This window comes from Cydia splendana, unplaced genomic scaffold (genome assembly GCF_910591565.1).
Source record: "Cydia splendana unplaced genomic scaffold, ilCydSple1.2 scaffold_66_ctg1, whole genome shotgun sequence".
Taxonomy (NCBI): Eukaryota; Metazoa; Arthropoda; class Insecta; order Lepidoptera; family Tortricidae; genus Cydia; species Cydia splendana.
In genome coordinates this window covers 255,458-270,357 of record NW_026946897.1, presented here as the reverse complement: position 1 = coordinate 270,357, position 14,900 = coordinate 255,458, and the positions used below count along the sequence as shown (strand labels likewise).

Sequence of the window (14,900 nt, the reverse complement as noted above, 5' to 3'; positions counted from 1 at the left end):
CAGGTAATCAAGATCTAAAAGGAATTTGAGATCTTTTAGTTATAGCAGCTAAAATAATCATAATCCCAACTATTTTTATAGAAAAATCATTAGATATAAAATTTAAATAAAAAATATAACTCAACTCCCATAATTTATTATTCCAGAAATATAAATTTAAATACAAACATCACCAACTCGATTAGAGAGAGCTGTTAACATACCAGCATTATAGGATTTTACATTTTGATAATAAATAACTAAACAATAAGATACTAATCCTAAACCATCCCACCCTAAAAAACTTCTAATTATATTTGGACTTATAATTAATAAAATTATAGAAAATACAAATAATAAAACTAAAATAATAAAACGATTTAAATTTTTCTCAGAAGATATATATCTCTTTCTATAAAAAATTACAACAGAAGAAATTAAAGAAACAAATATCATAAATAATAAAGATATTCAATCTAATAAAATTGATATAACAATCATATTAGAATTAAAAGAAATAACCTCCCACTCTAAAAAAGAATTATATTATTATAAATAAACTATAAATAAAAAATTTATTATACTAAAAAAATAAAAAAAATAAAAATTAAAAAACAATTTTTTTTTTGAATAACTTAAAATTAATATGTTCATATTTTTGATACCACAAATCAATATTTTATTTAAAATATTTAAGTAAAATCAAATTATACTGTAATCAATTTTTATAATTTAAATATTTAAAGGTAATCAATGTAAAAGTAATATTAAATATTCCCGAGATACCCCCGTATAAAAACTATAAATTCCACAATAATATTTACCATGTTGAGTATAAGAATATAAATATAATCTATATCCGGCTCTAAAAAAAGAAATTAATATCAAAAAAATTATGGAAAATTAACATCATCTAACTAATCTATTAATTAATATAATTTCCCCATTAAATTTAATGATGGGGGAGCAGCTATATTACTCGATATTAATAAAAATCACCATAATCTTATTGAAGGAATAAAATTTATTATCCCCTTATTAATAAATAATCTTCGTCTATGTAAGCGCTCATAATTAATATTATTAGCTAAACAAAATATCCCAGAGGAACATAAACCATGCCCAATTATTAACACATAAGAACCTATAAATCCTCAATAACTTATTGTTATAATCCCGCCGATAACTATTCTTATATGAGCTACTGATGAACACGCAATTAAGGATTTAATCAAATCAACCTGACAAAAACAATTTAATCTAACATAAAATCCCCCTAATAAACTAATAATAACTCAAATAAAATTAAACTTTAAACCTACTTGTTGTAAAAAAACTATAACTCGTAATAATCCATAACCACCCAATTTTAATATAATCCCAGCTAAAATTATTGATCCAGATACAGGAGCTTCTACATGAGCTTTTGGTAATCATAAATGAACAAAATATATGGGTGTTTTAACTAAAAAAGCCATAATCATTCTAAAATAAAGTAAATATATGTTTAAATTTTAAAATTTTAAAAAATTAATTATAATATAATTTTCCCTATTAAAAATAAAAAAAAATCCCTAATAATAAAGGTAATGAAGCAAATAAAGTATAAAATAATAAATAAAAACCAGCTTGAATCCGTTCAGGTTGATAGCCCCATCCCATAATTAATAATAATGTTGGAATACTTGGAATTAATCTCCCCTCAAAAAATAAATAAAATATAAATAAATTTATCACTGAAAAAGTTATATATAATATAATTAATAAAAAAATAATATTAAATAAAAAAAAATAACATAAAATTTTACCTTAAATAAATTTTCTCTTGCTATTAATATTAAACCACAAATTCAAATTCTTAATTAAATAAAACCAAAAGAAATTATATCACATCCAAATATATAACTTAAATTTCTGTAATTATATAATCTTATTGTTAAATTTATAAATAAAAATATTATAACAAATAAAAATATTTGAACCAATCAAAATATATTTTTTATAAAACATAAAGGAATCATAAAAATTATTATAAATAAATTTTTTTACCATTTTTATAATAAATTAAATCTTTGAAAATAATCATTTCCATGAGTTCGAATTATAGAAACTAAAATCGATAGACCTAAAGCCCCCTCACAAACTGCAAAAACTAAAAATACTATTAATATATATAAATTATAATTTATAAATCTTAAAACTATTAATATAAATAAAAAAATTCTTAAAACTATAAATTCTAAACTTAATAAATGTTTATGTTTAGACACAAAAATTAAATTCCCAATAACAAACATAAAAATAATTACTAATAAAATATTATATATTTTCATTAGTAAGTTTTGTTTTTATAGTTTAAAAAAAACATTGGTCTTGTAAATCAAAAATAAGATTTTTCTTTGAAAACTTCAAAGAAAAAGAAAACTCTTTATCAATAATCTCCAAAATTATTATTTTAATTAAACTACTCTTTGAAATCATATTTTTATCCCTATCAATAATATTATTATCATTATTTATATTTTTTTTAATACATCCATTATCTATAGGATTATTAATCTTAATCAAAACAGTACTTACTTGTTTGTTAACAGGAATATTAATTAACACTTATTGATTTTCCTATATCTTATTTTTAACTTTTTTAGGGGGATTATTAGTACTATTTATTTATGTTTCAAGAATTGCCTCTAATGAACTTTTTAAAAATATATTTTTTCTTATTAAACTTATTTTTATTAGTTTAATCTTAATTTTAATAATTAGTTTTTTTGTCATTAAAATTAAATTGAATAAATATTTCCTTTAATGATGAAATAAATAACTTCTTTAATAACAATTTATTTTTTAATAATGAAAATAAAATTAGATTATCTAAACTATATAATAATCAAACATTTTTAATAATAATAATATTAATTATTTATCTTTTTATTACCCTAGTAGCAGTTGTAAAGATCACTAAAATTTTTTTTGGGCCTTTACGATCCTCAATATAATATTTCAACTAATGATAAGTAATTATAAGCCTTTACGAAAAACTCACCCCATTCTTAAAATTATTAATGGATCACTAATTGATTTACCATCACCATCTAATATTTCAACATGATGAAATTTTGGATCTTTACTAGGATTATGCTTAATAATTCAAATTTTAACTGGATTATTTTTAACAATATATTATACTGCTAATATTGAAATAGCATTTTTTAGTGTAAACTATATTTGTCGAAATGTAAATTATGGTTAATTAATCCGAACTTTACATGCTAATGGAGCATCATTTTTTTTATTTGCGTTTATCTCCATATCGGACGAGGAATTTACTATGAATCATTTAACTTAAAATATACTTGAATGGTAGGGGTAATTATCTTATTTTTATTAATAGGAACAGCTTTTATAGGTTATGTACTACCTTGGGGACAAATATCATTCTGAGGAGCAACAGTTATTACAAATTTACAATCAGCAATTCCATACTTAGGGAATATATTAGTAAATTGAATTTGAGGTGGATTTGCTGTTGATAATGCAACATTAACACATTCCCCGATTCTGGCCCCACCTCTCAGTGGTCCCCCATCCTGACCCCAAGGCCGATCCACCGCCCCTGCTGAACCAAAAAAAAAATTAGCCCCCCATTTGAATTGATTGCGCTAGGTCTCAGCAGCGCCCGGCGCCTCCTTCGAGTACTTACGAAATACGCTAATTAAACAATACACCTTGCTCACCACGGTAACAATAGGCTTATCGACCCTTTTCTATTCTTAGATCTCGACTCGGGCGCGTTATTATGTTACCGGGCATACTACCTGGCTGGACCCTCCTTACCTTCACCCACCGACGTCTCCATTCATGGCTTCTGTATGTGTGTAATAGTGTGTATACTGTAGGTGTTTGTGATACGTATTAGCGATAGGTATTTGCAATAGGTGTTAGCGATAGGTATTTGCAAAAGGTACTTATTTGCGATGCATTATCTTATTATCTTACAACCTCTTGGAGCTATTTCGATTTAGAAGGAATACAGTTCTAACCTAACCTAACCTAATTAGAATTTACACAAGTAATCCGTCGGTAGCCTAAACTAACCTAAACCTTCTTTTACCAAACCTAACTTGACCAAACCTAACTAAAATCAACCTAACTTCTCATTTCAAACTAACCTGCTTTCACCTAGTCTTCGTTCAAGTTATGTTTTAACCTAAATACCTAAACTTACCTATCCAAACTAAAGCATCCTACATACTTACATATCGTATACATACTTACCTATATTGTGCATATTGTATTGTGTTATTTTATTTAGTTTTACCTATTTCTAACTCATTATTTTTGTCTGCGATAAATGCAATTCAACCTAATGTAGCCTTTTTTATTCTTAAACTATTCTATCTTCTTAAACTTAGTATGTAATTATACTTCGCGCCTCGTCCTCGAGATTAGTAACTGAAGATATATATATACATGTAGTTACGCCGGTAGGTGTCACCACTCTGCACTTAGTTTGGAGTTATTTTTTAAATTTTTATTTTTTAATAAGTGGGTATGCCTAGAATCCACCTCCTGACCGCCAGCGCTCCGTCCCTTCATACGCTTTCTAGTGCTCGACCACTCAAGTCACTTCTTAAATTAAATAAGTTTCTTGTTCGTGGAGTCTCGCAAAATGCCGAAACGTAAACGTGTTAAGAAATACGAAGACGACATTGATCATCTACTGCGTAAAGTTCGAAAATTAAAACGTAAAATACGACATAGTGAAAGTGATTCGTCACACAGTGGTTCCAATGAGGAATTTATACCACAAGAAACAGGTAAGTCTTTTTAATTTTCGCTTGTGCAAGGTTATTAAACCTAGGTATATGTGCACTCAGATTTATCCATTGGGGATAAATCAAAGTACAAATTGCATCGGTTGGCGTTCAGTTCATTGAATAGAATAGAATAGAATAGATTTATTCGTAAGCACAAACAATCGGAACAGTACATAGTATAAAAGAAAACACAAAATAAGATTAAAGTGCCACGAAATGGCCCCATCTCAGCATGTTGCTGGTGGCTTCCAGCGCTGATCTTCCGATGAGACCATCAAGTGAGAAGAATCACGGAAGGTAACAGACAAGAAGAAAAAAGACAGAAATAACATACAGTAAACAGTTAGTTAAATAAGAAAAAAGTTACACAGCAAGAAGATACAACATAACGACTATTTACAATTAAGATTAATTAATACAAAAACAAGCATCGTGCTCTAAATCGCTGTATCGATCCGGTCCGACCATATCTTGGCTGAGCATTACAGCTGTATATACTACTAGCGCCAACGGTGGCTACACTAACTAAAAAGCAATGTCAGACCAAACCAATATCGAGCGTTCATGAAATCTACGTTAAAAAATCTTGTAAGATTAGCTTATTAGCAAAACAGCATTGTAGGATGACGAATTTACGAAAATGTACGAAATACTAACATAACAGCACTCTACTAAGTATGGCGTAAAGGAATGATGAACCCTTGTCAGGCCAAAGGAACAAAACACTTGAGGTAAGCATAAGTAAAATTACAAACTACAGGCAGCTGGTATCAAGTCTGTAGGCTTCTTGGCTACGTTGGTGATTAAGTAAATACAGTTTAATCTTTGACTTAAAGCTATGAATACTTTGCAGGTTTCTCAAAGGCGGAGGTATATTGTTCCAGACTTTCGACGCGGCATAGCGAAAACTTCCCCGAAACGCTGCTGTGGCATGGCGTGGCATTAACAATTGAATTCCACAGTTACGGCGTTCGCGGAGCTTAATACAAGAAAGCTTATTGAAGAGATAAGGCGGAGTACCATATTTAAGCACACCAAAGAGCAGACAAGCCAAATGAAGTTTACGACGGTGTTGCATCTTGAGGATCTTATGGCTGTTCAGAAATGGTGTCACGTGAGCTCTCAACGGAATATTGAAACAGAAGCGAGCACAGGCATTTTGAACACGTTGAATGAGTCTCTTTGTCTTTGCAAGAAGTCTAGGCCCAAACACTACATCCACATAGTTTAATTTTGATAGGACAAGTGATTCAACTAGTTGACAGCGGAGGTTTTCGCTTAAATATGGCCGAATTTTATATAAAACTTTAAGCTTGTAAAAACAACTCCTAATGGCCTCGGAGACATGCTTCTCATAACGTAGTCCACAATCCATTATGAGACCTAAATTACGCGCTTCATACACCCTCTCAACCGGTGTATTCATTAGCGTAACATCCGTTGATATACTGACACCAGCCAGTTGTTGCCTGCTGCCAAATACTAGGTATTTAGTTTTATTTGGATTAAGCAACAGGCAGTTTTCTGTGGCCCATGATGCTATTGAGGTGAGATCTTGGTTTAATTTCTCTATAGCACTGTCAATGTCAGCTGGCTTACATGATATATACACTTGTATGTCGTCTGCATATATATGGTATTTGCAATGTGTGATGTGGGACCCTATATCTGCGGAGTATAATATGAACAGGAGTGGGCCGATCACCGATCCCTGCGGAACTCCTCTTGTTATATCAGCTTTTTCGGATAAAAATGAAGATCCGTCACTGCAACATACTTTCACAATTTGTGATCGATTATGTAAATAGCTTTCAAACCACTTTACAGTTTTGTGATCAAATCCGTAAAAACTCAATTTGGAAAGAAGCAGATTTATATTCAGACAATCAAATGCTCTTGAGAAATCGAGGAGGACTAAAATAGTGCACATTCCTTTGTCTTGAGCATCCAAAATGTTATCAGAGACATCGAGTAATGCGGTCACAGTGCTACGTCCCTTCCGAAAACCTGATTGGACATCTGGTAGGATGTTATTGTTTTCTAAGTAGGCGGTTAGCTGTAAGCATACTACTTTTTCCATTATTTTGGACAGACAAGGTAGTATACTTATAGGCCTAAGGTCTGAAAGCACAGATGGGTTCGATACTTTAGGCAAGGGAGTCACGACTGCTAACTTCCAGATATCTGGAAAGGTAGATGTAAGAATGGAGGTATTTATTAGGCTTGTAATGAAATCAATTGTGTGTGGAAAAGTCATAGTAAGCATGTTTAGATTTATCCCGTCAATTTATCCCATTGGGGACTGATACCTAACTAAATATATGATCTATTAAAAAATTAAGATATTGACTGTATAAAACCACAATACGAGTTCATACTTGTACATACATCAATGCACTCCGATTAGCCGTTGGGGCTAAGTCGACGCATGGTATGACGGTTGGCGTACAATTCATTGGGAATTGTTACCTAACTTTAAGAAGGGATAACATGCGTTATCTGGTTCAGTTCAGATGATTAGAATATTAATAAGTAATAACATTTTTGAGTTTTATGAGTAAAAAATAAAGTCATAGATTTTGTAGGTACTTACTTACTTAATTATAGTACTTAGGTAATAGTTTATATATTTATAATATACCAGTACAGTTTACCTTAATTGTAGTCGTGAAGAGGTTCATAATTTGTTTTTAAAAAGTTTTAAATCAAGTATATGAATATGAAAGCAAACTAAGTAGGTATTGCTTTTGTTCTCAGCATCACCGGTTTTACGACCAGATGATTGGTTTCCGGAATACCCGGATTATGAACTGAACTACGGTCCATACAGTCAGAATGACCAATATAATGGCGCTGAGTATCAGGGAGACCCTATTGAGGCCAATAATAGTCCTATAGAGGAACCTCAGAATTCTGTTGGAAATTTGATAAAGCCTACTGAGGCTCAGCAAGGCGCTATACAGACCAACACACAGGCCGTGACAAATACAAGCGACAACGCCGTACCCGGCACGAGCTCCAACGCCATAGCCGGCACCAACTCCAGCGCCATAGCCGGCGCAAGCGCCATAGCCATACCAGGCACAAGCACGTCCACTGTTGAGCATGCCGATGATAATAAGGTCGCTGACATCAATGACATAATCGATTTGGACGATGATGTATTACAAATTCTGGGAGATGACCCCTCGTCGGCCACAATATATGGCAAAGAGGTACGTGCAGAAATAGCTACCCGTTTTACACATGTAGCCATAGAAGGGATAACTAAAGAAATCCGTAAAGACCTCCTTAGTAAATACCTAATACCTGCTAATTGCGTGAAAATAGGCGCGCCAAAGTTAAACCCTGAGATCAAAGCTGCCATCTCAGAAAATTTTGCTAAACGAGACAAAGGCATCGAGTCCAAGCAAAAGGAAATGGCTTGCGCAATATCTTGCCTTAGCGAAATAATTACATCGCAATTAAATTCGAAAGAGAAAAATAACGACCTGTTACAAAAACTTATAGACCTCGGTCGTATTTTGTGCGATTTACAATACGCAGACAGCGTAACCAGACGCAATTTTATACTTTTCTCATTGAAAAAAGATCTCAAAGACCATCTGGTGAATACCAAGATAGACACTTGCCTATTTGGCGAAAACTTGACGGAAACGCTTAAATCAGCGAAAGCCATGATTAAATCCGGCGGAGAGATAAAAGCTCCTGTTCCTAAGCAACCCGTAGCGCAATACAGGAGGGTGAAATCCAGTGTGTCGCGGCCTTTAAACCGCCGAGGCCCAGCGCCGCGCAGGCCGCCGCCGGGCCCGCCGCCGTCGGTTCCGACTCCGAGGGGTCGCGCGCCTGCTCCCCGCGCGCCGCCGCCCCAGCTCCCCCCGGCGCCGCCCGCGCGCTACTACAGGCCGTCGTACGCGCACCAGCCCCCGCCGCGTCACTACTACTAGAAACAGTTAAGTACGCCGGCCGTTTATCACTATTTTATAAACAGTGGGCGCTTATTACTAATGACCGCACCATACTTTCATGGATAGCGGGCTATAAAATCAATTTCTCAAGTACTGTTGTTCAACATTCTTTGCCCTCACTGCCAGAATATTCTGATGTAGAGAAGTCACATTTTGTAGATGCCATTAATAATCTCTTGCAAATAGGTGCTATATCCGAGTGTAATCCTTGTGACGGCCAATTTGTGTCCAGTATTTTTCTTGTGCCGAAGCCGAACGGAAAAATGCGTTTTATACTCAATCTAAAACAGTTAAATACATTTATTAAAACTGATCATTTCAAGCTCGAGGATTTGCGAACAGCTGTTAAGCTTTTAACTCCGGATTGCTTTATGGCTACGCTCGACTTGAAAGATGCGTATTTTTTAATAAAAATTCACGAGGAATCAAGAAAATACCTACGTTTTATCTATGAAAATAAGATGTACGAGTTCAACGTTTTACCGTTCGGCCTCAACACTGCGCCTTATATTTTTACAAAAATCACAAAACCTATTGTAAAACTACTACGTTCCGCAGGCCTCCTCTCTACCCTGTATCTCGATGATTGGTTACTTTTTGGTCAAAGTTACGAACAATGTCTAGAAAACATAAAATTAACAGCACAATTATTGACTTCTTTAGGCTTTATTATCAATCAAGAGAAAAGTATGCTTACGCCTATGACGTCGTGCAAATTCCTAGGAATGATTATCGACTCGCGTCGTTTGCGACTTAGCTTACCTTCTGAAAAACGAGCGCGCATAAAATCTGAGTTAGAACTGTTTTTAAGAATTAAACGTTGCAAGATTAGACAGCTAGCAAAACTCACCGGCCTACTAGTCTCCGCATGCCCGGCTATCGAGTACGGATGGTTGTACACGAAGGAACTGGAACGATGCAAGTTCCTTAACCTACAAGGCCACGATAATTATAATCGTACAATGAGTATACCCGAGTCAATCCTACCTGACATACATTGGTGGTTAATGAATATCGACAATTCCCATAGTTGCATTCGCACAGATAATTACCGAATTCAAATATTTTCTGACGCCTCAACTACGGGGTGGGGGGCAGCCTGTGGGGGTGATACGGCAAGCGGCCAATGGTCTAGTACTGAACGAGAAAATCATATCAACTATTTAGAGCTGCTTGCCGCATTTATTGCTTTAAAAATTTACGCACGTGATTTGTACAATTGCCAGATACTCCTTCGACTAGATAATACTACCGCGATAGCGTACATTAACCGAATGGGTGGTATACAATACCCTCACCTTACCCAGGTTACGAGGGAGTTCTGGCAATGGTGCGAACAAAGAAAGTTGTTTGTGTTTGCATCCTATATAAGATCCCGCGATAATATCATAGCCGATTACGAATCAAGGAGATCACATCCGGATATAGAATGGGAATTAGCCGATTGGGCTTTTAATCGGATAGTGTACAATTTCGGTTTACCGTTCATTGATTTATTCGCAAGTCGTATAAATAAGAAATGCGCAAAATACATTTCCTGGCACAAAGACCCTGATGCCTATGCGGTAGACTCGTTTACCGTAGCCTGGACAGACATGTTCTTTTACGCTTTCCCACCTTTTTCGGTTGTACTGAAAGCTCTTCGGAAGATTATTTCAGATAAAGCTACGGGTATCATGGTCGTACCTTTGTGGCCAACACAACCATGGTACCCTGTCTTTCAAAGTCTCCTTGCTAGCGAAGTCATAACATTTCAGCCATGTAGCAATGCTTTAATTTCTCATTCCAGTTCCCAACGAATACACAACTCGATTACCCTGGCTGCAGGGATATTGTGCGGGTCGCGCTATCGAGAAGAAGCCTACCACCATCCTCATTAGACATTATGATAGCTTCCCTATCCCCAAACACGATAAAACAATATGATGTTTGTCTTAAAAAGTGGTGGCAGTTTTGTAATAATAATTCAGTCGACCTATATGACGCGTCTATTCCGACAGTAGTCTATTTTTTGACCAATCTGTTTAATGAAGGTAGTCAATATGGTACATTAAACTCCTGTAGATCGGCCTTATCTTTAGTCTTAGGTCCGACATTATCAAATGATGACAGGCTTCAGAGATTCTTTAAAGGCGTTTTTCGTCTACGACCTCCGACGCCCAAGTACAATGCAACTTGGGATACCAATCTTGTATTAAATCATTTGAGCGATTGGTTTCCTAACGATAAACTAAACCTTGAAAGGCTTTCAAACAAAACGGTTACATTGCTGGCTCTCACTACTGCTCACAGAGTCCAAACAATCTCAAAAATTAATGTTAAAAACATTGAAATAACTTCTGAATGTATATCTATTAAAATTCCAGATATTTTAAAAACATCAAGACTTGGTTGTAAACAACCTATTATATATCTACCCTTTTTCCGCGAAAACCCTTCCATATGTCCAGCGGAAGCGCTTTCTTGCTACATGAATAAAACAAAGTCCTTACGAAAATCTGACAGCCTGTTCATCGCTACTAAAAAGCCACACAAGCCAGTAGGCTGCCAAACGCTCAGCCGATGGATCAAACCATGGTATAATAATATACTCCGCCTGGTACTCCATTCCCGTCTTTTCTAGGTCACCTAACTGACACGGGCCTACGTCATCATGCGACAGCGCTATATGATAATATGCGATAGCGCTATATATAGCGGCCATGTTGTTGTGACGAAGGCCCGTGTCACTCTGGGAATGGAAGACCATGTTTTATTAGACTATGGATCAAACGCACGCTGAGCGAGTGCGGGGGCGACACGGCGGCGTTCAGCGGGCACAGCACGCGGCACGCCGCCGTGTCGCACGCGCAAGCGCGAGGCGTCAGCGTCGACGCCATTCGAAACACCGCAGGGTGGAGCGGACAGTCCAATACTTTTGCAAAGTTTTACCAAAGGCCCATTTTAAATAGCGAAGACTGTCTGTCTCTGGCGCTTTCTGTATTAAATAAATAAATTATGAAAAAGATATCAAATCAAACTTATCCCGTATCGGTTGATTGTATAAAACTGCTAAGCTATTAGGAATATGTTTAGCAAAAAAGGATACTTGATTTTTCAAGGTTAATTACCTTTTTAATTGCCGAATAATTGTAGTAGCTAATAGTTATAGGATGAAAATTTTGTATAATTTAATAAACAACTTCTACGTCCTACAATATCTTATGTAGGCGTTTAATGTGATAATTGTACCAATTAGTATAATGACTAATTGCGACTTCAGTTTACACTTATGTGATTTATTTCTCGTTTATGTAATAAATGATTGCAATATAATGGTACTAAAAGTGTTTAAGATTAACATCCTGCCTATATTAGTACCTGATCCTATAGTTATAGTAACATATCTACAAATCTGTAGAATTTTTGGGTATCACATAAATACAATGACATTTTATAGTACTTATAAATTGTCTAATAATTATAATTATAAATATGTATATGTCATTGATTGATGATTTTTCGAAAAATATTACTCTCAAAGTCTACATGTATATATATCTTCAGTTACTAATCTCGAGGACGAGGCGCGAAGTATAATTAATGATTAAACGAACTTACCTGAAGTGAAGTTCTATCATAATTATACGAAGCGCCTCGTCCGAAGAGATTAGTAACATAGCTCCCTCCCACCCATCGCTTTGCTCATCCCCTTACTATCTTATATAAAATACATCAATCAATGTATGTACTACTATATATGAAAAATATTTCTCTCAACTTAATGAAGGGACGGAGCGCTGGCGGTCAGGAGGTGGATTCTAGTCATACCCACTTATTAAAAAATAAAAATTTAAAAAATAACTCCAAACTAAGTGCAGAGTGGTGACACCTACCGGCGTAACTACATGTATATATATCTTCAGTTACTAATCTCTTCGGACGAGGCGCTTCGTATAATTATGATAGAACTTCACTTCAGGTAAGTTCGTTTAATCATTAAGTATGTCTCATTATCTAATACTATATAGTTTGTTTTCACATACATTTTTATGTTCTTTGTAACACGATAGAAAGTAAACTCGTAGCTACTTGTTTCTTTGTATTATTAAAATAATAACGAGGCGTGTGAGGCATTTCTTGTGCACTTGTTTTCATTGTTATAACAGCTTAATTGCTTTAATGATAGACGTCTATTATATTTTATGCTGACAATGGATTATTATGTGGATATAATTTGGGTTTGAGTACAGGGAGCGTCTGTTTAGATGAACTTGTTGAGACATGTTACTTTGTATGATTTAAAAAAATAACGAGACGTGTCAACTGGTTTCAACATGATTTAGTCTAATACGTCGGCAATTCTTGTGTGTTGGTAATGTTGGTATTCATTGTTATAACAGCATAATTGCTTTATTGGTAGACATCTATTATATTTTATACTGACAATGGTTTTATTGTTTCCTATTATGCTTTTGAATTTGGGTTTTAGTAAAGAGAGCGTCTGTATTAGATGAACCTGTTGAGACATGATTTGAACGATACTGTATCCTGCTCACTATCACAGTATAAAAGCCGAAGAGAAATGGGTTTGAGTAAGTATTACTGTCGTGGCAGTCCTCTGTATCAGAGCTCCTTGTATCTACTGCAGTATATAGAAATATAGTGTTAATTCAACAGTGAAGTGTTTAAGTGTTTATAGAAAGACCCAACAATGGATGTAAGTATGTCTTTTATTACCGTAACTTACTTTGTTTTGTTTTCACTTGTGTTCTTTGTGTTTTAATTATCAAGATTGTAGACAGTGTGTAAATTATTGTTTTATATTGTTTCAGTTCACTGAAAATACTTTCAAGAACTATTACTACCCGGATGATAATAAAGAAGAATCAAGCGATGAAGAGGGTAGGCTTGGTTTCAAAGTTAAACAAGCCATCGCAAAGAAACGTTCAGGAAACAATATCGATAGCTTCTTTGAACGACCTAAAAAGCAGTCAAAAGTTGTGAAACGGTCTTCGAATGTGAGCAAAAGTTCACCAGACGGTGTTGCAAACTTGTCATACGGACAAGACGACGGGGCCTATGCATCACATTTGATTAAAATCGAGATATGCATAAAATCAAAAACGTCCCACCCATGGAACACTGGAAGCATGCGGACTTCAGATTGAAATATTTTGCGTTGGAAGACGATTTGGATCTACAAAATACGCGAAATATTATTTATAACATAACAAAGTAATTAGCTTCTAAGGACAGTAGTGTGAAATATTTTATAGATAATAAGAAACAGTGATAGTTATAATTATTAATGATAGTAGTAGCTTAATGATTGTGTTAACGTATTTCTCATTTTTTACCTCTCCTTAAGTACATTTTCCATGTAACAGATTATTTTTATTGTATCACATTACAACAAGTTTTAATTTAATACTTCTCATTTGTAAAGATTACAGTCCCCACTCTTAGAAATCTTATACCTGTAGTCAATTATTTAAATGAAAGAAAGCACTGTATGATTTCTCATTTCATAATGGACTCTTTGAGCAGTGATGTCTACGATCTTGAACTTATCAGACTCTGTGAAGAAATAGAAGAAAATGAAGATCTATGCGAGGCTGCCCGTCTTGTGAGCCAACCACATCGAGAGGCGTAAGTAAAAATATTCCTGTTCATACATGTTTATAACTCTTAACCAGTACCTGTTTAACAAAGGATGGGTTCCTAACTTGTTGTGACCTGAACTTATTGTTAGGATAAACGTGGGGTGGGAGAGTGCTGGTTATATAAGCGGGGTATCTCGAGTTCATATCATTCAGTGTTTTGGTGCCGTGCTTGTACTGTGATATCCTTTTCCATAATGGTGTTTACTTACTATCATATTGGTCTCACTTTGCCTCGTGATAAGATTGAGGAATTAAGTAAAGAATTTATTTTAGCATATTTTCATAGAAATATAAGAATGTGGTACATATCAAACAAATTACCTCACTCGTTACTGGAAGATTCTGATATTATACCGTATTATACACTATGTGATGGGCATATCAAAAATTCCAAGGGGAATACTCAGTCATCAGATGTGATTGATGGAGTTTTGATGATGCAGGCCTATTGTCAGCAGTGTCGAAAAGACTTACGTTAGTATATACAA

General features: G+C 34.4%; 1 protein-coding gene and 1 pseudogene across 1 annotated transcript; both read left to right on the top strand.

Annotated features, from left to right (window-relative positions):
- Positions 1-2,338: 2,338 nt before the first annotated feature.
- Positions 2,339-3,414, top strand: LOC134805803 (NADH-ubiquinone oxidoreductase chain 6-like; the record flags this gene model as incomplete). Its single annotated transcript, XM_063779016.1, is given in 2 exon segments — positions 2,339-2,784; positions 2,786-3,414. Coding segments are annotated over 2 exon segments (639 nt in total), but the record flags the coding sequence as incomplete, so codon positions are not given.
- LOC134805802 (cytochrome b-like) lies at positions 2,990-3,573 on the top strand (annotated as a pseudogene).
- Positions 3,574-14,900: the final 11,327 nt, after the last annotated feature.